Source organism: Saccopteryx bilineata, chromosome 1 (genome assembly GCF_036850765.1).
Source record: "Saccopteryx bilineata isolate mSacBil1 chromosome 1, mSacBil1_pri_phased_curated, whole genome shotgun sequence".
NCBI classification, from domain to species: Eukaryota; Metazoa; Chordata; class Mammalia; order Chiroptera; family Emballonuridae; genus Saccopteryx; species Saccopteryx bilineata.
Genome location: NC_089490.1, coordinates 364,391,493 through 364,415,966, shown reverse-complemented (window position 1 = coordinate 364,415,966; position 24,474 = coordinate 364,391,493). Strand labels below are relative to the sequence as shown.

Below are 24,474 nucleotides of genomic sequence, written 5' to 3'. Positions count from 1 at the left end.
TACCTAGAATGGTAGGGCTGGGATTCAAACCTCAGTGATCTGATGCCAGAGCCAGAACTTTTTTTTTTTTCTGGAGTTGGAAACGGGGAGGCAGTCAGACAGACTCCCGCATGTGCCCAACTGGGGTCCACCCGGCATGCCCACCGGGGGCGATGCTCTGCCCATCTGGGGCGTCGCTCTGTTGCAACCAGAGCCATTCTAGCACCTGAGGCAGAGGCCATAGAGCCATCCTCAGCACCCTTGGCCAACTTTGCTCCAGTGGAACCTTGGCTGTGGGAGGGGAAGAGAGAGACAGAGAGGAAGGAGAGGGGGAGGGGTGGAGAAGCAGATGGGCGCTTCTCCTGTGTACCCTGGCCGAGAATCGAACCCGGGACTCCTGCACACCAGGCTGATGCTCTACCACTGAGCCAACCAGCCAGGGCCCAGAGCCAGAACTTTTAACCTCTACTTTGGACAAATTACTTTCTCTTTTTTATGCATCAGATTCCTCTCCTATAAAATGCGGTAGTAGCTTTCCTTCTAGGGTCATTATGTGGATTAAATGGATTAATGCACAAACTTAGAGCTGGCATATGGATCCCTTAGAGAGCAGGGGTCTCAAACTCAACTCAGCATGTGGGCCGCAGAGCAAGATCACAGCCGTTTGGCGGGCCGCACTAGGTCTACAAAAGGCAACTGTTATGCAACACTTTTCTCACTGCAATTGAAAACAAAAAAAAATCAGTACAACAAGCACAATCGTACGTGCAGTTTACTCAGTGTCACAAAATGACCAGAAACTGTAGTTCGCATCACAACTGCTGTTAAGCTAATATCTAGCTAGGATGCTAGAGAAATGAAAAATACAAGTAGGCCCCTAGGCTTACTTAATTTTATCCAAAATATTTTGAACTTCGTGGATTAGTCTGCGGGCCGCACCAAATTGTTCGGCGGGCCGCGAGTTTGAGACCCCTGCCTTAGAGTAAGGGATCCGTGAATGTTAGCTCCCAAATTGTTATTATGATGACTCAACACAGCCTCTGCTATATGAGAACCGCGAAAACTTCTATGTCTACATACTAAGTTTTAAAAGCAAATGTCATAAATTCAACCAAAGGAATGAACCTTTAATGACATATTTGGCAGCTGATGAAAGATATGAGGTAGAGGGGCCTTGGGAGGACCCCATCAGAGCTTTCTAATTGCTCTGCTCATCAGAGATAGCTCAGATGCAGCCACTTGCAGACCCAGCGTCTGCCCTCAGCCCCCAGAGTGAACCTTTCCTGCCGATAAGTGAGTATACAGATGGTGCAAACACACTAATCTCTCTCTATTTCTCCACCAGACAGGTGACCAGATTGTAGAAGTCAATGGCATCGACTTCTCCAACCTGGACCACAAGGAGGTGAGATTTGGGATCTTCACCTGCTAGCTGTTATCACCTCTGCCCTCCACTTCTCACCCCCCCACCCCCCACCAGGGTGTCTGAAACCTTCTAGCTCTCTAGAGGCCTCGGCTGCTCTGATCTGTCAGGCCTCAGCTGACTGTCCACCTGTCCTCACAGGCCGTGAACGTGCTGAAGAGTAGCCGCAGCCTGACCATCTCCATCGTAGCTGGAGCTGTAAGTTTGGAATGAGCTGGCGGGAGCTCCATGATCCCTGACCTCCAGGCTCAGCCTCTCAGAGCCCTGATCTCTGCCACACACTCCTGAGAAGGGCCACGGGGGCCTCTTCCTGGAAGCTCTGACAGAGCAGAGGGAGAGGATCCCTGCCCAGCCGGGAAACGTTTGGTCAGAGACAGCAGGAACCACAGTGCCTAACACTGGGGTCACGATGATGAGAAAACCACCCTCATCTTGGCCCCCAAGGCTGTGGCAGTGGAAGCCCAGGTTCTCCAGGGGCCTGAGCAAGGGGCCTCTTTCTCCCCACGAGGGCCGGGAGCTGTTCATGACAGAGCGGGAGCGGCTGGCAGAGGTGAGGGAGCGTGAGCTGCAGCGGCAGGAGCTTCTCATGCAGAAGCGGCTGGCGATGGAGTCCAACAAGATCCTCCAGGAGCATCAGGAGATGGAGAGGCAGTGAGTGTGGCCAGTTAGAATGCCCCTTCCCCACCCTACCCAACCACCGCTTGACCCCACCTGCCTTGCTTCCTGCCCTTTGCATCCTGAGCCAACCTCATCCCCTCCCCCTGAGGCCTGTCCTCAGACCAGATGGGGCTGACGGTGGTCAGCATAAGCAAGCATCCCCTGCCTCCAGACTACCGGGATCCTCCCTCCTTGCCAAAGAGGACTCCCAATTTCTAAGACCCAGGAATATGGGGATCCTACTAGCAATAGCTAACTTCTATTGAGTACCAACTCTGTAGCTGGCTTTGTGTATGTTACTTGATTTCATTCCCACAATAGCCCTGTGAGACAGGTGGTAATAATAGCCCATTTTACAGGTGAGGAGAACTGAGACCCAGAGAGGGTAAGCCACTTGTGTACAAAGTCACACATGGCCAAGAAGGGATTCATACCACATAGTCTGGCTGCTCCAGCTACGGTGGTACACCCTCCACCCCCATGTAGGGTGCTCGACATGATAGATTGAGAAAATAAATGGGTGAGCAATTCATAAATCAAAAACTATTGTCAACATCTAAATTCAGGTACTATAGGAGTACCTGAATTCATAAGAACTTGACAAAGAAAGGTGGACAGGATTTTCCAATCACTCTCATCACAGAATTAGCCTAGAGAACCACCCCTGCGGGTACCCCCCACCCACAGCCCTGGGCCTTGGGTAGTGGCTGCAGCTTTTCCCCTAAGGTCTGGAGTCCTCTTCTGGGAAGACCTTCCTCAGGCCAGGCCCTGCCTATCATCAGTCACTTCACCACAGTGTTTGGAGGTGGGTGGGTGGAGTGTGGCCCACACTGACCTGTGCTCCAGCTCCAGCAGCCCAGAATCTCTGCTTATGGTGCCAAACAAAACCACACAAGAGCACACGACCCAGACTTTGTTGGACCTGCTTTCACAGCATCCAAATTTGGTCTGGCATCCTTGAGAGGGAACCCGAAAGAAATACTTAAAACTTTATTCAAATCAGGGGTTCGCTATAAGGAAGAGTTAAATTCTCTTGTGTAGACTCCAGCACACCAATCTGCATTTGTGTTTCAGAAGGAAAAAGGAAATTGCCCAGAAGGCAGCAGAGGAGAATGAGAGATACCGGAAGGAGATGGAACAGTGAGTGTCTCAGCTCCATGCGTTTGCACACGTGTCCGTGTGTAGACTTGAGTGTCCTCTGTGAGTGTGGCCAGCCAGAGGCCAGCTCCAGGCCCAGTTTGCCTGACCCTCTTGTCCCCTGGTGAACACTCGTTTATTTTTAGTGTTTCCATAATCCTAGTAAAGCCCATCCTGTTTGAGATAACTGGAACATAGTCTTACATAATTTCCAGGGTGGCATTTGCTCTCAATTTAGAATACAAGCACTAAGGACTTTGTTGTCTGCACTACAGCTAGAACAAGGTGGCCTTTCCCAGGCTGTCTGGGGTTTCCCTATAGGAAGAAAGTGGGCCTGTGAAGGTTCTGACTCCACTCACAGACGTGGGGGTCTTATTTCAGGATCGTAGAGGAAGAAGAGAAGTTTAAGAAGCAGTGGGAAGAAGACTGGGGCTCAAAGGAACGGCTGCTCTCACCTAAGACCATCACCGCCGAGGTGCATCCTGTGTCCCTTCGCAAGCCAAAGTGTATGTATTGATGTACTGCGTGCTTGTGGGCAGAGAAGAGGTCTTCCTTCTGGGGCCAGGGGGCTGAGGAGCCCAGACAGAGATGCTGGTCACCCTCCACTCACCACCAGCCCCCCAGGCAAATAGCCCACGGCTCTCCGGGCTGTGTTCCCTTCATGGAAGGGCAGCCATGTGCCAGAGGCTGTCTGCCAGGGCATTGGGGTGGGCAGGATCTGTCCACCCTCCTTATCCTGGAGGCATGCTGCCAGGCTCTCCCCTACAACACAGACACAGGCGGGTGGACCCTCCCCATACCCTTGGGCTACTGAAGAGAGAATGGAGAGCTGTAGCAAAGGTGAGCTCCTCGTGGGATTATCTTAGTTTGCTGGGTGTTGTATCTTCTTCCTGCCTGGTTCTGAATTGGGGCTGGGGTGAAACTGCAGCAGGATAGAAAGCAAGGGACACACATTAGAGAAGATTCTGGTGGTCCACGGTTGATGGGCAACTGTGGGAGGAGCTTGCCTGAAGTGCCCCTACCACCTGCATCCCTGTGCATGGACCCTGCGAGGTCCCTCCCCTCCAAGGATGCAGTCAGGACTCCCAGGCACCAAGCGATGGCCAACCTGTGGCCTCGGCTCCCTCTGCCCTTACCTCCTTTCTTCATTTGTACTGCATTTTCCTCTCCAGTTTCGGTCCAGGCCTCCACCAGCTGATTTTCTTTCCACCTGCTCTCAGCCCAACTCCCAGCATGCCTTTTCAAGGGGAGCACCAGGGCAAAGTGGGGGGCTCAATTTCAGTGCCTCTTAAGTCAGCTCATGGTGGGAAGCCAGGAGCAAGGCAGCTCAGGGCCATGGCAATCACAAGCCCAAGATGCCTGGTTGGGCCTTTACTCTTTTTTTTTTTTTTTTGTATTTTTCTGAAGTTGGAAATGGGGAGGCAGTCAGACAGACTCCCGCATGCGCCCGACCAGGATCCAACCGGCATGCCCACCAGGGGGCAATGCTCTGCCCATCTGGGGCATCGCTTTGTTGCAACCAGAGCCATTCTAGCGCCTGAGGCAAAGGCCACAGAGCCATCCTCAGCGCCTGGGCCAACTTTTTGCTCCAATGGAGCCTTGGCTGTGGGAGGGGAAGAGAGAGACAGAGAGGAAGGAGAGGAGGAGGGGTGGAGAAGCAGATGGGCACTTCTCCTGTGTGCCCTAGCCAGGAATCAAACCCAGGACTCCTGCACGCCAGGCCGACGCTCTACCACTGAGCCAACTGGCCAGGGCAGGCCTTTACTCTTTATAGCTGTTTCCGTCATTCTTGACATGGGGCAGTTCTACTCCAGCTTACTGTGCTCAGCTGACCTGGGACCCTCCAGATGGGCAAATCTGTACCCAAGAACCAAGGTTCCCCATGACTGCTGTGTGGCAGCCATTTGGGATCCTGTGATGGGCTCTGGATAGCTCCAGCTCCAACTTTGAATCATACCCAAGCCCTAGAGGGACATCAACTTGAGGCAATGAAAGGTTCAGAGCATCTGAATGGTTACCTCTCAGCTCTCCCAGTGCAGGGCAACCAGCACATTGCTTCCTGGCAGCGGGCACAGTATCATCTCAGGGTCCTCTCCGAAGGACAAAGCATGCTCTCATCAGCTTTTCCTGTGACATTCAGTGTTAGTTGAGGATGCAGCCAGAGCTAAATTCCCAGTGAATAATCTGTGTTTTAGACTGGGAGTTCATTTGCTCTTATGCGTGAAATAGGAGCTTCAGAAGGAGAGAAATCGATTTTAATTGCTTCTCATGAAAATAACCCTGGTCAATTTAGTACCTTCCTTGAAATTCGGTCTTGGCTTCAGAGCAAACACACTCTGTCTAGAACTATAGAAAATAAAAACCCTTTCTCTAACTAGCTATTTATTTAGTGCTTTTAAAACAAATCAAGCTTTTTGAATAAAAGACCTGAGGACTTTCCCTTTGTACAAGATATAAATGTTTTCTAAAGGAACGTCTCGAAGCATGAGATGGATGACAGGAGTCTGTGGCCCGAGCTGGCCAGCGGCTGCCTCCATCCATCTCCATATGTGCCGGCAATTTAATTCTCGTTTGGAGATAAGCCAGGAAGTGCAGGAAGTCTGAACCATCTCGATTTTTACCTCTCCCCACATTCCTGGGAGGCTGGAATGGTCTCAGCCATGTTGAGCCAGCAGGCCCAGGCGTATTCAGTTCGTCCCTGATTACTCTTCAACTCGGGCCCAATTAGCTGACAGGCTATACCTGACTCAGGTGTCTGTGCCTGATGAGGGGTGGACCCTACATTTTTGAACAGTCAGTAAAGAGTGTAGAGAAGTCTTGCCCAGAAAATGAAGCCACTCATCCTAATGATGTGGGCGGGACTGACTGTTCCTCTCACCACCTGTTCCAGGGGCTACACCCTGCCTATCCATGGCCGCCCCAGTAGAACCCCAACATTCTGCCAGGTCCTCAAGTCCAGGACACGCTGTCACAGAGGCCCCAGAGGAACTTCCTTAGCTAAACCAATGGGGGTGCGGGGTTATATTAAGGATCTCAGAGCTAGAAAAAGCCTGAAGAGATGAAGAGATTGAAACAAGAGATTTCTAGCCTTCTCTCACCATTAAGGATGCTACACCCAACAGTGGTTTGGAAGTTGAGTTTTTTCACTACCAAACTTTTAAGTACAGTAATCACTTGTGCCCCCACTGTTTGATTAAGTAGTCGTTCTTATTAGCAAGAAAGCATCAGTGTACCCCTGTTGAGTAATCATAAATTGAGCCAAAAGCACAGGCTCTTAACGTTAACCTTTTTGTAGGTAATTGAGCAAGTTCCACTGATTAATATTTTGTAATATTAACGAACAGCTCACAACAGACTTATACACTACCTGCCACCATCCCAGGGAGCCAGAGTCCAGGTTGGAAACCACTAGAATGGATGTTTTGCTCTTCTCCACATTATGTCAAAACTCATGTCTTCTTGACCACATGTGCCCCTTGACCCTTGGGAATCTCCTCACTCCCTCAAGATCCTCAATCCGCCCACACAGCTCTGATATCCCCCAAGGACCCAGAGCTACAAAGGTGGTAAGAATCCAGGAGGATCTGTTCTCCTATTGTAAGTCCTGGCGCCAAACGTGGATAATACTCAGAAATTCCCATCCTCTGTGGCACACCTCCCAAGTTGCAGCTGAACACCTTGCAAGATGCTTCTCACTCTGGTGTCAGATCAGAAGCCCCTGTTGTTAGTAGCCCATTTTACAAATAAGGAAACGGAAGCTACCAAGGATGAAAACACCACATGCACCATTCCAGAACAAGAAAGCTTTGCACTGGATTCCTGAGCCCGGTTCCTGTGCCTGCCCTCACAGCTCCCACAGAGCAAGCTGTCCCAGGTCCCCAGGCTCCTGGGAAGCACCTCTGGCCTCTTGGCCTCCTGAACCCCTCTTGGTTCACCAGCTTCCTCCTGTTTTCCTGGGTAGATGATCAGGGAGTGGAGCCCGAGCTTGAGCCTGCCGACGACCTGGACAGAGGCACGGAGGAGCAGGGAGAGCAGGTTTGCAGCCCCCGCTTCGCTCTCTGGTCTTGCTGCTCTGCTTGTCCTGCCCACCTCCCCCTGCCAGCCCTGCAGACACCCAACTCTCAGGGGCCAGCACATGGTGGGGGCCACTGGAGTTTGTGAAGCTCCTTCAAGCCCCAGCGTGGTCCAGGCACTGCACACAAAACCTTGAGAACAGGACTCAAGGCCAGGCTGAAATGTCCGCTGGTATACACCACTACAATTGAACTACTGGCTCAAATATTTAAATACTACCCAAGGTCAGGTTCTTCCTCTAGCCCAGGGGTCTCAAACTCAACTCAGCATGTGGGCTGCAGAGCAAGATCACAGCTGTTCGACCGCACTAGGTCTACAAAAAGCAACTGTTACGCAACACTTTTCTCACTGCAGTTGAAAACAGTCTGCGGGCCGCACAAAATTGTTCGGCGGGCCACATGCGGCCCGCGGGCCGCGAGTTTGAGACCCCTGCTAGCCTCTCCCTAGGACTCCTTACATCTCCCCAAGATCCAGGAACTAGGGGCTAGTGCTTGGTCCAGCAAGGGACTTTCAAGAATCTGTTCTAGAACCCTGTCTGGTCAAGAGTTGGTATTTAAGCCTTCACCGCTGGCCCAGAGAGCTTCGGGTTTGAAGTATTACCCTGTCATGCTGCTGCCTGAGGAGGGCAGGAGGCTGGTGCCTGGTTATCTGGCCTGAACGGGGATGTGCTTTCTTGGAGGCCGATCTCCGGCGCATTGCTGCCTGAGCCGTCCTTCCCAGAGCTGACCCCGATCATTGCTTTCTCTTTAAACGTTGAAGGTGGAGAATATGGCCCGAACCACGAGACAAGATTGTTTTGTTCTGTCTGACAGCAGTTCTAGGCAGAGACCCAGGCTCCCTTTTGTCTCGAACCATTTCTTGGATAAAGGGACTAGACGCCCGTCAGGAAAAGCCTCATTCTTTTTCGTGGGGGCTTTGTGTTTTGCAGGCTCTGGCTTTGGTTTGGAAAAGCTCATCCTTCCACAAGGGGCTTTCTCTTTGATTTTTCTGGCACTGACTTTAAAGCCAGAAGCAGTTTTCAGGGACCCAGGGCCTGGCAACCAGGGCCTTTCTCAGGTGGTTTTGGGCCCGCTTTGCATCCCCGGTGAGGCCAGGTAAGTGGAGAGTCAGGCAGAGGGTGCAGTTTTGCCGTTGGATCTGCTGTTCTGTTCTCCGTGTCTCGCAAAGCCATGCGTTCCTCGAGAACCCAGCTCCTGGCCTCTGCCCTCGCGAGACACATCCACTGAGCGGAACCGAGTCTCACTCACTACCTTGTTTGTTCTGTGTTGTTACAGCCTTTGGGTGGTTTTATCGTTATGATGGCAAATTTCCAAGCTTCCGGAAGGTAGGACAGGGCTGGGTGCTGTGCCGTGTGCCACTGAGTTTGCTGTGGGTTTTTGGCCTTTTCGAAACATTGTCTCTTTTCTTGTCAACTCTCAGAAGTGTGGCTCTGCCCCTTCACTTGAGGGGCTAACCTCAACTGTCTGTGCCTCTCTGTCAGGCTGGCATCAAATGGCGGGGCACTGTCCCAGAGGCAGCATGGGGAGGGGGGGAGCGTTCACGGGTGATACCTGCCTAAGCACCATCAGGCACCACCTGGGTCAGCAGCAGCCCCAGTGGGCACAGGGCTTAGAGGGGGGAGGCACAGCAGGAAGCCGCCACTTTGTTTCTCTGTCAAGCAGAATCAGAGGCCAAGACAGTAGGTGAAGTCAGGCAGAGTGAAGTGTCAGGTTGGGTGTACACAATGCAGATTATCAGACCAAATGTGCCAGAAGCAGACTGGCTGCCGAGGCGAGAGTTTGCTGCCCCAGACTGGGACCAAGAGCCACGCCAATCATAACTCTCCACAGAAATATCTCTGCATGTGCCCACGTTGATGCAATTTTCAGGTCTCTGGGGCCTTGGAGTTTCTCTCTAAATCTTATTACTAGATCTCCAGGCCCCATAAACCTTTCTCGTCTTTTTTTTTTCTTCTAAATTACTTTGGCATTTGATTATGAAAAGGCCGCTGTTAATATCTATAGATTAGACATTCAAGATGACTTGGTATTTGGAATTCCGGCATCAGCATAAATCTGGGTGAACCAATTTAGGCGTTATCACTCAACTGGCTCTTTCTGGCAGGATGCCTGGCCTCCAGAGAGCAAAGCCCTGGCAGCAGAGCGCACTTGATGATGTGTAACTTCTGCCTCCTGTGAAATAGGAATGTCTGATGTGCTAGAAACATCTACCCCCTTCCTTCCTCCAACACAGTCCTGGTGAGGTAATAGACAGCACTGGTATTGCTGACAGAGGGGAGCATCTTCACCCAGAAGCACAGACCATGTTTGTGCGACACTGATTAAACCAGGGTGGGCCCCTCCGGGCAGGCAGCCCTTTCCACACCCCACCATCTCAGAGAGAACTGGGTCTTGTCAAACTGTCCCTTTCAGTTTACAGGCCACTCTGGCTTAGGATGCCTCATTGGGTTAAACTCTGAATTCTTCCCTCTCTACTGTCTCTTCTGGAATTTAACTAGAGACACACACACACACACACAGGATTTTACTTGAAAAACCAATTAAAGGAGATGGATAGGTTCAATCTTTCCCAGGAACTGATAACTAGATAAATGTAAAAAAAAAAAGTCTGTGTGTCTCCTACACCCACACACACATACACTTCCTCTCAGAGATCATGCCACTTGAAAGGTGCTGTTGGTAAAGAAGCTGACCTGTTTCCGTTATTCATTAGTTCAGTCATTCCAGAAACAGCTGGTATTATGGTTTTCATTTCATTTCCAAAAGAGAGGAAAATTGCTTCTAAGTAGCAGCAAGAACACATCCATCCCATCTGCCTCTCTTCTTAGTCCAGACTGAAAGGCATATTTGCCATGAATTTAATTGACAAGCTAAAAGGACAACAGAATTGTGTTCCTCATGCTGGCTCTGAAGACCTGTCATCATTTTCTCTAGCACCATGTGAGATGCTCTGTCTCCCAGGAGCTGGAACACTCGGTGCCCAGGTGATACAAGATGGCCATGACCATCAATGCACAACATTCCCCATATTTATAAAGCTAAAGACTCAGTGTCTTTGATTCTTAACCTGGCAGTAGTGCCTTTGGGGCTCAAAGCCCTCAGGCCTGAGGTCCCACAAAGTCTATGCCAGGGCCTGAGGATTCATGGTTCTGAATAACCCTTTCACCAGAATTGCATGAATAAATCACGCAGGCCAACCCTACTTGCAGGAGCCCACCGTCTGGCAGGGAGGCAGATTCACACACAACTAAGTACCTGTATGGAGTGGGTTGTTATGAGATCAGGAGACAATGCTATGGGAGCAGCTGGCCCTTCTGCAGCAGTAAGCAGGTGCTGCTTTCTTGGAGATGGGACAGAAACTGTCATATATGCCTGCCCCACCTAGGAGCCCTAACTCTAAAAAACCCCACTGGTGGGGTTTTTTTTAAACCAACAGAATGGCCATTCCTATCATAGTGATCCCTGTGGGAAGTCATGCCCTTATTCTAGCAAGCTGCCATCAGGCAGAAAGTTTCTGGCTCCTCTTGGGGAATTGCTGTCTGAATCTATAACATGATAACAGAGATTCATCTAACAACTGAGCTAAGAGTCTAGTCAACAGGGCAGGCAAGGAACCGAACAGGACTCTGAAGCAAAGAGAGCCATGTTCAGACTGCTCTGGGGGTTGGTCCCAACCCTCAGATAGAGGGAAGGGGAATGTTGTCTCCAAATCACATTACATTCACAGAGGTAGGGGTAATCTTTAGGAGGCAGTATAGTATGGCTTAATCATAGGCCCATAATGACCCCCAAAGTCCTTCTGTGGGCAAAGTTCTATGTCTGTTGCTGGTAAACTCAGTTTTTTATTCCTGGCCTTTGATGCTGGGATGATTCAGGAATTCTGAAAGCAGACCCCAGGAAGGCTTGTTGGAGTAGGGGTGAGCTCACAGATGGGTTTCCTTCTTGCCCCAGACGTTCCCCAAAATGTTGACTCTGATGTCCTGTCTCCAGAGTGCTAGCTCTGCCCTCCATGTTGTGTGTGATGGAGCGGACACTCCCTTTCTGCACACTCCCATTGCCCTCAGCTCATCTGGACACAATAAAGAATTTGTGGGAACTAGAAGACTCAGGTCCCAATCCTGGCACCACCACTTACTAGGAGTTTGATGTTGGACTAGAAACTTGACCTCTCAGAGCCTTGGCTCCTTCAGCAAGAGAGTGGGGTAGTAACTACAGATGAGAAAATCGATGTAATTTCTCTGACATATAGGCAGTCTACCAATGTCAGTTCTCTTCCTTCCTCACTTCTTGGCTTCCCTGCAACTCTTTGGGAGAAGCAGCCAGAAAAGTAGGCTTTATGGGCCCAATTCCAACAGGCACAGTAAAGAGGCCTTGAGCCCTGCACCTCCCTCCCCAAGTCCCCTTGAGCCCTGACAGCAGTGAAAAGCAGCTGGGCTATTCTCCCCATCCCCAAGCCCCAGTCCTGTAGTTTCTGACTAACCCTCATTTCAGGGGGCTGGTTCAGAGAGACTGATAGGCTCTTGAAGATGACATAGTCTAGAGCAGGGGTCCCCAAACTTTTTACACAGGGGACCAGTTCACTGTCCCTCAGACCGTTGGAGGGCCGGACTATAAAAAAAAACTATGAACAAATCCCTGTGCACAATGCACATATCTTATGTTAAAGTAAAAAAAACAAAACGGGAACAAATACAATATTTAAAATAAAGAACAAGTAAATTTAAATCAACAAACTGACCCGTATTTCAATGGGAACTATGCTCCTCTCACTGACCACCAATGAAAGAGGTGCCCCTTCGGAAGTGCGGCGGGGGCCGGGTAAATGGCCTCAGGGGGCCACATGTGGCCCGCGGGCCGTAGTTTGGGGACCCCTGGTCTAGAGCCTAAGCATCAGGGCAAAATCTGATGTCCTTGGCTCTGGGATTCCAGGTCAAGTCTAGCTCCCACCTCCTCTAGCTCAGAACAGAGGATTTCTACAAATGCTTGTCAATCTCCCTGATTTTCTGTAGACTCTCCCAGAATACACCTCTGGTATCTGAACACGAGACACCTTTCTCTCCAAATAATGGAGAAGGCATGTGCCCAGATACTAGGAAATATATACAATGCCTTTTATTTATACAATACTTTAATGCTCTTTTATAGATGTTATTTCATTGCCTCTGGATAGCAAGTGTATGGGGCAGTTATTTCTTCCATTTGGGAGATAAGGTGGATCAGGCTCAGAGAGGTTAAGAAACTTAGCCAAAGTCACATAGCTAATTAGTGAAGTAGTAAGCCCCCTTCATCTGGCTGGCAAAGGAATATCTCTCCTACTCTGTGATAGGTAGCAGCGATTGGCTTGTCCTAAACCTGAGGTTCATGCCCAGGGGCAGAGCTGGGGAAGGGGCTCTCCAAGGGGCGGTTGCCTGCTGTGGTGCGAGGACTGAATGCCCTATTTGTGGTGCTGTGCCAGTGCCATCACTACCTTGTAACACTTGTGTAAAAAATGCCACATCTGCTCAGAGAGGAAAGGATAAGAAAGCCAAGTATGACGACAGCCTGCAGGAGTTGAGAAAGAATAAGAAGGAACTGGAGTTTGAGCAAAAGCTTTACAAAGAGAAAGAGGAGATGCTGGAAAAGGAAAAGCAACTGAAGATCAACCGGCTGGCCCAGGAGGTACGTGTCCCGCTCACGGGCAGGTGAGCGCCCCTGGCATGCGCTCTGGGTGTGTCCCTCAGCCTCCCGGGGAACCAGCTGGAGTGGTTCTCCCCAGATGGAGTCCGAAGGTGGCCTGAGCCCCACCACCCTCCTTAGTCTGGAAAAGGAGACGGCCCTCCCTGCTCAGGGTCATCTGAGACTCGCTTCCGGCTTAGCTGTATGTGTGAGATTGAAACTGACCTTGCTCAGGTGCAGGTCTGAGGTTAACTTCTTGCCCAAACTGTAGGGCTTAGCCCTCCACACAGCTGGCCGGAGGTTTGAGTCAGTGCCCTCCACCCCTATGCTATCAGAGGATGAGTCCGAGACTAGGCCTCTGCCCCCTGGGTGTGGCTATGAGTCTGGGTCTCAACCCTCTGCCTAGGTGTAGATCTGAAGTTAGCCTTCCACCCACCTGCCATTAAATCTGAGTCAGTTTGGCCCCTTACCCAGGTTTTCAGTTCAAGACCGGGTTTTGCCAGAGTGCCTGGCTCTGAGGGCATGGATCTGAGGGTAACCTCGTTGTCCAGGCAGAGTGTCTCCGGCTATCCCTCAGTGAATCAAGCTATGAGTCCGAGGCCGCTCCTGTCAGCAGAGGGTGTGCTGAGGCTAGACCGCTTCAGGCTGGCACTGTCCCTAGGCTGCCTCCTTTAAGACATGCCAAAAACTGTCTTCCGGCATGAGTAATCCCTATTTCCTCGGTGAGCTGGTGACCTTAACTCCCTAGCTGTTCATGATCTGATTGGTTCTGCTGCTCTTTAATGCCGCCATGAATCAGATCGCCAGGCTGATTACATTATAGAACCAGAGCTGTCCTGGAAAATGTAAAGTGCATTAGGTCTGGCATTAGGAACAAATTAGCTACCGAATTAAAAAAACAAAAACAAAAAACTAAACTTGTACTTCTGAGGACAAGGCAGCCTGGAAAGGGGAAAGAAAAAAGTAAAGATAAACTCTCAGAATGTGCTAGGAGCCTATAAAAGGGCCATTCTCAGAGAATCATAGGAGTCGCAGGGTCCACGGGGATCCTGGGGGCCAGCTAATCCCAGAGGATGCATGAGCCCCTTCTCTGATTTTCCTACAAGTGGTGTTAGTCACCCAACACCTCAGCACCCTCCCCGGCTCCGCTTCCTCCTGCTCTGGGCCCGGGTGATGCGAGCTTGGGTCTTCTTGTAGACAGCTGACACACCCAGCAGTACTCTGGGTTTTTTTTTAAATGCTTTTTCGCTACCATTTCAAGTGTGCCGTCCACGCGTGACTCTAGTGTGCCCTTTCTCCCCTCTTTTTTGCGTCGGCCTTGGGTCCCAGGTGTCCGAGACAGAGCGGGAAGACCTGGAGGAATCAGAAAAGATTCAATATTGGGTGGAAAGGCTCTGTCAGACGCGCCTTGAGCAGATTTCTTCTGCTGATAATGAGCTTCCAGAGGTAACGGAGCTTTTTCTTCCCGCTAACCCTTCTGCCGCCTTCAGAATGACCCGTCCTCAGGACAGCGGGAAGCAGGATGCCCCCTGTCCAGGGCCAGCCCTACCAGCTCACTCTCCCTTCCTTTCTTGAAGAAAGGGAACATAACCTTTTTTCTGGGCACCTTAGAGTGACCACTAAGTCCTAGTTTATCTGAGATGGTTCCAGTTAGGCCCATTGTCCTGGTGTGATTACTAAGAGTGTAGTATCATGTCCATTGTCAAATGTGTTCCAATTTAGATGATAAGTTATATGGTCACCTTATTTGTCACCCACATATGGCTTAACTCTACCAGCTGCCTGGTGTGAGCTTAGGTGGCAGAGAGGTGACACCCCCAGGCTCTGGTCTGAGGGTGGTGGGTCTCCCACAGTAAAAGAAATAGATTAGGAGAGCCTTGTACTCAATGTATTGTGAAGTGAAACACTGGCCAGACGATTACAGAGCTTCCTTGCAACCCCCCAGATGACCACGGGGCCTCCACCTCCCCCGTCTTCTATGTCTCCCCTGGCCCCACCCCTGAGGCGCTTCGCAGGCGGGCTGCACCTCCATACCACGGACCTGGATGACATCCCTTTGGACATGTTCTACTATCCCCCCAAGATCCCTTCTGCCTTGCCTGTGATGCCCCACCCTCCGCCCTCCAACCCACCTGCCAAGCTTCCCGCACCCCCTGTCCTTCCGTCCTCAGGCCGTGTGAGTGCCTCCTCCTCACCCTGGGTGCAACGCACTCCACCCCCCATTCCAATCCCTCCCCCACCATCTATTCCCACCCAAGATCTCACTCCTGTCCGCCCACTGCCCACTGCACTGGAAGAGGCCCTGGGCAACCACCCCATCCGCCCTGGGGACACAGGCAACCCTACGGAGGACTGGGAGGCAAAGAACCACAGCGGGATGCCCGCCAGTTCCCCTGTCCCTGAGCGGAGCTTCCCACCCACCCCAAAGGTACTAGCCCTGTCCGCATGCTACTCAGCAAAGCAGGAGGAGTGGGCAGGGCTGCTGTTTCCCATGTCCTCCACTGCTGTGAGTGGAAACGGGAGGAAACATCACCCCACCCCATTTTCCAGGAATGAGCTCCCTAAACTGCATGTTGTGGACATCCTGCATGTGTGTGGTTTCTGTTGATTTTGAAGTGCTGTGCTGTTTGCCGAATTGTCTATGATACCTGGGATGAGCAATAGTGTATCGATGTTTATTGCCCTCTCTTCCTTTAGGCTAGGATGGGCTGGTGACATTCAATGTAGTACTTGTATTGCTGTGTTGAATAGCCAGGGCTCTGTGTCACAGCTAGTCATTTCTTGATATTAACCTAGAAAGACTTGACTGTGGGCAATGAGTTCCCAATTTAATAGGGAAAAAGGGGTTGCAGGGGAGCAACTTGAAGTTCTGTAAATGAAATAATAACACTGTCCAATGTGGTATTAGGACACTGTGGTATCATTCTCTATGGCACTAACCAACTACATTGGCTGGAAGTATAATTCCCAGAAATGTCTGGCTATCTTCCAGCTATAGAAATGATGAAGATGGAGGATTCCTAGAAATCTCCAAATTTACTATTAAAAGACTGGGGATCTTTTTCTTGGATGACAGGAGGCAGAACTGTAATCTTTCTCAAAAAGGCGTATTTCTTATTAATTGTTCATAATCCAAAGACTGTATCAGAAGAGGCAATCCTTGAGGAAGACATGGAGCTTTGACTCTCTGGAAGGAGAGACAAAACATTCCTCTGCCCCGGTTAGCTGTGGGGCCAGGCTTGAGTCAGACCCGATGCGGCCCAGGCCAGCTGGGGGAGGGGTGGTGGGGGGAGCATAGACAGTAGTACCTGATCAGTGGTTTTTACTAACCTTCCCTGCATGGACTTGAGATTCTGCATGAAGGACAGGATAAGCATTTCAGAGCATCCAGGAGCACTTGGGGGAACAAAAGTGGGAGTGAAGAAAGTACCAGATACAGACAAGACTACAGCTTTTAGCAGGGGACCCTCAGAACGTCTGGTGGAGTCCTGAGCCCTGCAGCTCTCAAAAGGAAGTCTGTCTGTTTCAGGGATGTCTCCCCCCAGAGTCCAGCCAGGACTAGATTTGCAGGGGGTTAAATTAGCCTGGCACAGAGAACCACATCCTTCTTGTGAGTGATCTCTACCGAGATAGGCGACAGCTTTTCCTTAACAAATTTGATTCAAAACTCATTGATTGACAGAGCTACTGCTTTGTGCATCTCTGTGTGAAGGGGAGAGGGGAGCAGTGCTGAAAAGGACTTAGGGGAGATTGGGCCACCTGTGCTGTCCAGAACTTTGCCATCTGAAGGATGAGCAGCTGCCCAGGCAGGATTCAGCTACAAAATCAGCACAGGTCAGGTGTTGTGGGAGAGACTCCTTCTAATGGGAGGTTGCAGGCACCTCTGTGGAGTAAAATGCTTTTAGAGTTGAGCCTTCAGGGAGGGTGATACAGGGAAGACAGGAGGAAGGGCATTTCAGGTACAGGGATCATAAAGGTGGCAAGGAGGAACTGGCTGTGTTTAAACCCTGGCTCAATCACTGAATGACTGAGTATCTGTTACCCATCAATCTGGGTATCCTTATTCATAAAATGGAAATGCTAATGGCACCTACCTATTATGAGAATCAAATGAGTTAACACATGAACTTATTCCAAGTTAATGCTGAGGAATATTAATACAGGCACATCGTAGGTGCTCAGTAGACATTAACTGTGATGAGTGACAAATCAGAGTACAAGAAAATTTGGGTGAAGCTGCAATAATGAGATTGGAGGTAACTTCTGCCAACCTTTGAGTCAAGATCAAGATTCAAAACAGGATCCAGCTTTCTCAGATTGCTTCAGGAACCCTGAAGCTCCCACTGTCCGTTACCAATCAGAGCACAGGGAAAGTTGAAAGCTCCCCCAACACAACCCCTGGGCAGATAAAGCAGGAAGAAAGGACATGTGCAAAAACCTTGAGACAAGGAAACCTGGCGTTTTGGAGGCTAACGTTAGCAGTGTGAGGAGGGTGGGAAGGAGTGAGGGACAAATCTGTAAAGGAAGGTGGAGAAGCTCATGAAAGACCTTGGGGTCAAGTCAAGGAACTCAGTAGTCAGTGGGGAGCCATCAAGGGTCCGGGGCAGTGTTGTGACCCAGTTAGTTTTGTCTTAGCCAGGAGGATCAAGGGGGTTAGAGCAAAGCAGACAGGGCACATCAGCTCTCCTGGCCCTCCCCCAGCCTCCGGAGACTGCCCACCCACCAGGAACAGAAGATGCTGGGACTGGAACCACGGCCAGAAGAGAGCCTTTAGGGGGAGAGGAGGTTGATTGGCATCCAAGGCCACTGAGAGAGCCTTGAAAGTCTGTCCTCTGAGTGGCAGTGGCTGCTGGCGACCCCATAACCAGACTCTGGCTCAAGTCCCTGATTCCCTAGAGCCACGTAGTTTCTTTGACTTCGGGCACACTGTGGCCAGTGCGTTCTCATCGCTCTGCTGAAGATCCTACGCCAGGACCTCTGGCAGGGTGAACGGACCAGGCTGGCTCAGCATGGGCATGGTGTGAATCTGCATGTGTTAGAGAGCTACGGCTGGCCTGGCCCACACCCACCATGGCCTCACATGGATCTCTCTTAAACTAACCCCTGTAGACATTTTGCCCAAGCCCACAGCCTCCACGAGGCCCTGGCGTGTCCACAATCTCCAAGCCTGTCATGGTCCACCAGGAGCCCAACTTCATCTACAGGCCAGCCGTGAAATCCGAGGTCCTGGTAAGCCTCTCAGGGCCCCTCCAGGGCATCTCCCGAGGAGCAGGCCAGGGCTATCTCCCCCAGGTGTTGTTGGAGAGGGAGTGAGGTAGGGTACAAACTCATATCAGGTGCCATCTCCTCATTGGTCAAAAGATGAATCCTCATGGATTTAAGAGTTTATTGACATGACCAATGCCTTTCCTGTTCCCCACTTGACCAAACAGGCTGGAGCTCCATCTAGAAGTAATAAAAACAACAGCTCAGACTTATTATGAGCTACCATGTGTCGGGCTCTGCATGGTCTCATTTAATCCTCACAGCACTCCAGCGGATGGCACCTGTCACTATCCCTGTTTCACAGTTGAGGAGCCTGAGGCTTACAGAGGTTAAGTCAGGTGCCCAAAACAAAGCCAGGGCTGACTACTTACTCCACAGTCACTCAGACTCCAAAGCGCAAGCACTTCCCTATATTTCCATCTTTCCAAAACTTACAGTGATTCCAGTTGCCCTGGCCTCTGCCCCCTGCCCCTGAGGCCCGTCATGGCATAGCCTGGCATGGGACCCCTTCAGATGGGGAAGTAACCAAAGCAGATTCACTCTCTTTCTCCATTTTCAGTCTCATTTTTCCCTGGGACTGGGAGTGCGAGGTGTGGTCCTGGGGCAATGGAGAAGGTCTGCCTGCACTCAGTCACCTACAACTGAGAGAGCTGGGACTCATGTGTACTCTGCTCCAGGGGCCCTGGCCACTGCGGGGCCTCCCACCCATAGGAGAGAAGTCATGCCAGAATCCTGCTTCTCCTTTCTGGGAAACCCTATCCAAATGTCAGGGCAGGGTGGGGCGGGAACTTATTTTGAGCTTTAGCTGCCCTGTCAGCTCCCCAAAGAGCTAAGTTCATGCTCCTGTGACAGCCTGCTGGTGCATCTGTGTCGCGTTCTCTGGCTGCCGGCAAAGGGCGGTGTCTGCTCGACTAGAACTGGGTAGCTGCTGGGTCTGGGACGACACCGTGCAGGCTGAAACATAAACCAGGCTGTGTCTGTGAAGGGAGGATGTTGGCAGGGCAGTCCCAGGCTGGCAGGCCCAGGGTCTGGCACCAGGGGGCGGACGAGACCTATTGGTAACATCCAGCATGGAACTTTTTTTTCCCCTGGCAGCCCCAGGAGATGTTGAAGAGGATGGTGGTTTATCAGACAGCATTCAGACAAGTAAAATGATACCCGTCGTGTGTCTGTGGTCCTCTCTGCCACCCCCCCCCCATGCCTCCCATTCTGACTTCTCTCTGTGGGAGTTCTGGTCAGTCTCTCAGGTGGCCCCAAGAGCCATCTGCCAGGAGCCTCAGGTCAGAGCTCTGTTCCCATGGCCACCTCCAAGGATTGGGGAGGGTCTCATATCAGGAGAGAACATTAGGCTTGTTAGACCCCATGCAGGGTCCCTCTGCCCCGGCTCTGTTGTGGCTGTTTGTTCAAAGAGGGACAGAATAGAGGGAACCTTCAAAGGGTCACAGAGGCTGAGATGGACTCTTGTTCCAGTCCTCGGTGCCTGAGGTTTCGCTCTACCCCTTCCCCTGTCTTGACCCCTCAAAGCAGATACAGCTTCAATCCAACCCCACCTGGCACTGAGACAGCATCAGGGAGAAAGTGGTGGCCCAGGTCCTCTGCCTGCCCAGCACGCTCCTGTGCATGGGCCGCAGAAGTCCTACCTGACCCGTGAGTGGTGTCAGGCAGCCAGCCACTTGTCCTCCCCATCTCCTGGGGCTCACATCCACAGAACCAGCCATTGGATTGGCTGCCTCACCACCAATGAGAGCGACCCCCAGATGGGGCAAGATCAAGCCAGCCCTTGGAGCCAACCTCCTCACTGAAGAGTTTGACTCCAGGCAGGAAGCTAATGGGAGGTGTCAGCCATAGTGAGACATGGGGGTGTCTGCAAAGAAGGCTGTTCCTAGCCCGAGACGGCAGTGACAGGCGGTGGCGAATGGAAGGTGTGCTACACCAAGCAGAGTTTCTAAATACTTTGTGTATATTAACTCATTTAATCTTTACAACAAATTAGGAGTTAAGTGCTATTATTAGCCCCACTTTGTAGATGAGAAACTGGAGCGGACAGATTAGGAAACACGCCTGTGATGCTGCAGCAAGTGTCAGACCCCAGGTTTTAACCCAGGAGGTTGGGCTCCTACGTGCTTCGCCATCCCGCTTCTCCAAGTACCAGGGTTATAAAATAGACATTTAAAGACTTTGTTGTTTAGAGCACACACAGGTCTCCAAGGGAGAGAGGCAGGAAGGTGAGAAGCCCGAGGGCCCGAACCCTTGCTCTACTACCCATTGACTAAGTGTCCTTGGGCATGAGTGTCACCTCTCTGGGCCTCAGTTCCTTCATCTGTTGGGTGAAGGGTTGAGCTTTCTCTTCAAGGGCTGACCAGCTGTAGTGGCTTATAAGTCACTGATCTAATTGTACACAAGACAGGACTTGCCATGCGGCCCACCCCTGAGAGCAGATTCTCAGGCCCAATGCCAGCACCCACCCCCAAGTTTTGCAAAAGAAACAGCCTGGGTAGGCCGGCCCTCGGTGAAAGAGCATTGACTCCATATCCTGCCCAGTAATCTCTCTTGCTTATAGATTTGCTGCATCCTTTCTGTCTGCTGCCTTGACACCCACAGACCGACCTGGGGGTGGCCTCAAAGCTGGGCCAGGCTTGAGACTCTGGCTTTTTGGGGTTGAGCCAGGCGATGAAGACTAGTGAGGAGGGAGGACAGGCAGATGCCCAGGGATCCACCTGCTGATATTTGGCCCCCAGCTTGTGCCCACCCAGAGCTTGGCTGCTGCATGCTGGGCATAGAGGTGGCTGTGGCCTCGCCATGTTGCTGACCACAGGCCCCAGGGAACACCTGGTGTGGCCAAGGGATCTGTGTGTTGGGGAGGGGGGCTCTGCTCAGTCCCACAATGCCTTATCTTCGCTCCCACCTTCCCATGGGACTCACGGAGGCTTTGCTGCTCTCAGGCTTGGTGCGGCTGACCCCTCAGTCTGTGGACCTCGGGTTCCCACTGCTTGTGTGACTCCTGAGAAAGGGGTGTGTTCTGGCTCTGCCCCCTTCTCCCTTCTCACCAGCTTGCTTCTACATCATAGGGCTCTTGTTCCCACAACCTGCACCCGCCAGGTCCCCAGGGCTGCGCTTCCGCTCTCCTCTCCCCGGCCTCACACTATCGCCTTCTAGAGAAGCATTACGTTTAGAACAGCACTGGGCATGGGCAAGCGCAGACTGCCCACTTTTCCTCTTGGTGCCTGACGTCCCTTTGTCCCCTGCCCCCTCACCTTGTGGCTTTGTAGTCCTCAGGAAGAGCAGTCTCTTGAGCAGCATTGGTCTCCCTTCGGGATCAGGGCCCTGTATAGAGAAAAGCTGGGCTTCATCGCCCCGAGCCGGGCCCTGGCCTCACGGTGCTCCTGGAAGAACTGAGGCGGGGCCCAAAGAAGCTGTGCCTGTGGGAAGACAAGACCTTCAGCAAGGCTGGCGCTGCTGCCTGGGCCACCTAGACGTCAGCTGGTACCCCTGCCAGCTGCAGAGGCTCACCCTCCTGGGACAGTGCAGGGGCCAGGGCTAGCTTCTTCCAGTGCTTTCCAGAGCCTTCTGCTTCTCCCGGGCAGCGGTACGCTGGCTGTTGGGGCTGCCAACCTCCTCACTGCATCCCCCATCCAGGGCACATCTGGCCGCCTCTCCCCTACCTCTGACCCATTCACCTTCCTCTGCCCTAAGTTTGTTTCCTACAGTGACCCCCGGGGGCCTCTGATCTATTGCCCTAATACCCTCCGTTGCTTCCAGGATTTCCGGAAATATGAAGAAGGTTTTGACCCCTACTCCATGGTGAGAGAGAATTCCCACCCCCTTCAGGGAATGACCCCAGGAATGGGAGCTGGGGGTTATAATGGGTTTGGTGGTGGCACATTCTGGAGTCTGGGGGTTCTGGGGATGAGATGGAGCATGTGAGGAGCGCCAAGGAAGCCCCAGCTACTCTTTCCTGTGAAGGCTCCTTTCAAACAGTGTTCCAGTAGGGAGTGTGTGTGTGTTTTATTTTATAACAAGTTACACTTACTGAGCACTAACTGTGTGCCAGGCACTGTGCTGTGTGTTTACAAGGCATGCTCTCACCAGTCTCACAGTATTCCCAGGAAGACCGTATCTGGGATTTGTGTGTGTGCCCATGTGTCCCCCGTGGAGTCTGGGACCTCGCAGTTGAAGACTGATGGCAGTGGGGCTGGGAAAGGTCCCCGGGTCCATGTTCTCTGTGGAGCCCAAAGTCCCGCACCTGCCACCCTTGCCCCACCCTCATCCTCCAGGCAGACTAAAACCTTCCCCCTGTCCCTCCAGTTCACCCCGGAACAGATCATAGGGAAGGACGTCCGGCTCCTGCGCATTAAGAAGGTACCTGGGCACATGGAGGTCGGGTAGCCACCACCCTTCCCTGACTCTTCCTCCTCCCATCTTAGCTCCCTGCTTCTCCCATTCTCAAGAGACTCCTGGGTGACTCCCCAGATCCCCACTACTCTCCTCTCTGCCCCTGAGGGGTCCCCTCCTGTGATGGGGCCCCATGCCCAAGCCCTGCTTGGTGTCCATGTCTCATTTTCTCCCTATGGCCCTGCCATCGGCCCATGGCTTCTTTGTCCTCTATGTGGCCCCGTCAAGAGGCTCATTGGTGCCCAGGTGCCCGTAGGCTGCTGTCTGTTTGGCTTCCTAAGGCTTGTTTCTCTTTAACCAGGAGGGATCCTTAGACCTGGCCTTGGAAGGTGGTGTGGACTCCCCGATCGGCAAGGTGGTCGTCTCGGCTGTTTATGAAGGGGGCGCCGCTGAGCGGCATGGTGAGTGGGACCAGCCGTGTCCCAGTTTGGGGATGGTATGATGGTTATACAGGGCTCTGCGGGAAAGCCAACAGCTGCCCCTTGGAGTGGGTTGACAGTTGCTCAAGAATGGCCCCTCTAGTTCACCCATCCACTCAGTCCTACAGGTTGCCTGTGGGCATGCAGTGGTGCCAGGGCCTGTGGGTATACAGCCAAACCGTATACCACCGTGCCTCAGGGCTCCTCATCTGGTGGTGAAAGCATGCTCAGAATTGCCAAGTACTGATGATAACAACGTGGTCTGCCAAGGGCTGACAAGGGACCTAGAGGGTGGAGGGAAGCTGTAGGAGCTCTGAGGGGCCCCTAACCCACCAAGGGAAAGGGGGACGGTGGCAAGGCTCTCTGGAAAGGTGATGCCTAAGCTGAGCCTTAAAATGTATCAGTGTTGCCCCGGGGAAGGTGGAAAAGAACTTTCCAGGGAAAGAGAACAGTACATGTAAAAGCAGGAGACAACCCATCAGAGCCCGGCCCATCCTTTTAATAACGATGAGAACTAACCGTGTGCCAGATGCTATTCTGAGCACCTGGCGCGTTACCCTGTGTCTAAGTCATTTGTGTGTATTAACTCATGTAATCCTTACAACAATCCCCAAAGTGGGCGCTCTTATTCTCATTTTACAGCTTAGGAAACTGAGGCATGGAAAGGCTAAAGTGCTTGTTCGAGAGCCTACAGCCAGTAAAAGCCTTTGTGGACCCCAGGCACAGATGCTTGCCTCCGGTTGCCACCCGTTCACCTGTCCGACAGTGTCTGAACCTTCACCATTAGTGATTTCTTCTTCCAAGTCCAAGAGATTTTTCAGTGCTCCTAAGTTTTCTGTGGAGGCATAAATGTCTTCAGAGGAAGAGCCTGGGCCTTGCTGGTCCAGAGCAGGGAATCATTTGATCAGATCCCTCCCGGGTAGTCTAGGCTGGGGTCAGGCTCTCCCACAAGCCCGAGGTGGCAGAGGGAGGGTGGGTGAGGGCCTGAGGTGGGAGTGGCGTGACGTGATGGCAAAGTTACCTCGTTGCTGGCAGCCAGGCTTTTGTGAGGAACTAAAGCAAGTCCAGTTCTGCCACTCATGGCCTTGGTGACCTCAGGCCCCTCACTGCCACACTCTGAACCTCCATTTCAGCTATAGGAGGGAGGCTTACTCAGTTAGGGAGCTGCCTTGCCTGCCACTGCCTGCCCTGGCCACGCCCACCTCCCCTGTCTTATTTCTGTGCCATTTGAGGGGCGGGTCGATGCTTGGCCAAGAGAGACCTCCTGTCTGCCATGTCTAGCAGGGAAAGAGGACCGAGGTGGGTGGCTGACTTTTCCTGGGTCCTTCCTCACCTTACAGAGCCCCAGCCCAAGCAGTGCCTTACTGCCCCTTAGGCTCCATTGCGGGTTTGTACAAAAATGAAAAAGTGAGAGTCATTTCTCCCCAGGCCACTATCCATAGGAACTGCTGTGTGCAGTTCGGTCCCACACTGC

The 24,474-nt window shown here is 52.0% G+C and overlaps 1 protein-coding gene across 2 annotated transcripts in view; it reads left to right on the top strand.

Moving 5' to 3' along the window:
• Nucleotides 1–24,474, top strand: part of USH1C (USH1 protein network component harmonin) — a 51,514-nt gene that overhangs the window by 21,452 nt on the left and 5,588 nt on the right. The window contains exons 10-18 of one of the 2 annotated variants that reach the window (XM_066251059.1): nucleotides 1,325–1,384; nucleotides 1,544–1,600; nucleotides 1,911–2,053; nucleotides 3,134–3,199; nucleotides 3,578–3,702; nucleotides 7,158–7,231; nucleotides 21,949–21,990; nucleotides 22,495–22,548; nucleotides 22,883–22,982. In XM_066251059.1, coding sequence (XP_066107156.1) covers nucleotides 1,325–1,384; nucleotides 1,544–1,600; nucleotides 1,911–2,053; nucleotides 3,134–3,199; nucleotides 3,578–3,702; nucleotides 7,158–7,231; nucleotides 21,949–21,990; nucleotides 22,495–22,548; nucleotides 22,883–22,982 — 721 coding nt within the window. Of the gene's footprint in view, nucleotides 1–1,324; nucleotides 1,385–1,543; nucleotides 1,601–1,910; nucleotides 2,054–3,133; nucleotides 3,200–3,577; nucleotides 3,703–7,157; nucleotides 7,232–21,948; nucleotides 21,991–22,494; nucleotides 22,567–22,882; nucleotides 22,983–24,474 lie in introns of both variants that reach the window. The other variant, XM_066251060.1, reaches the window with a different exon arrangement.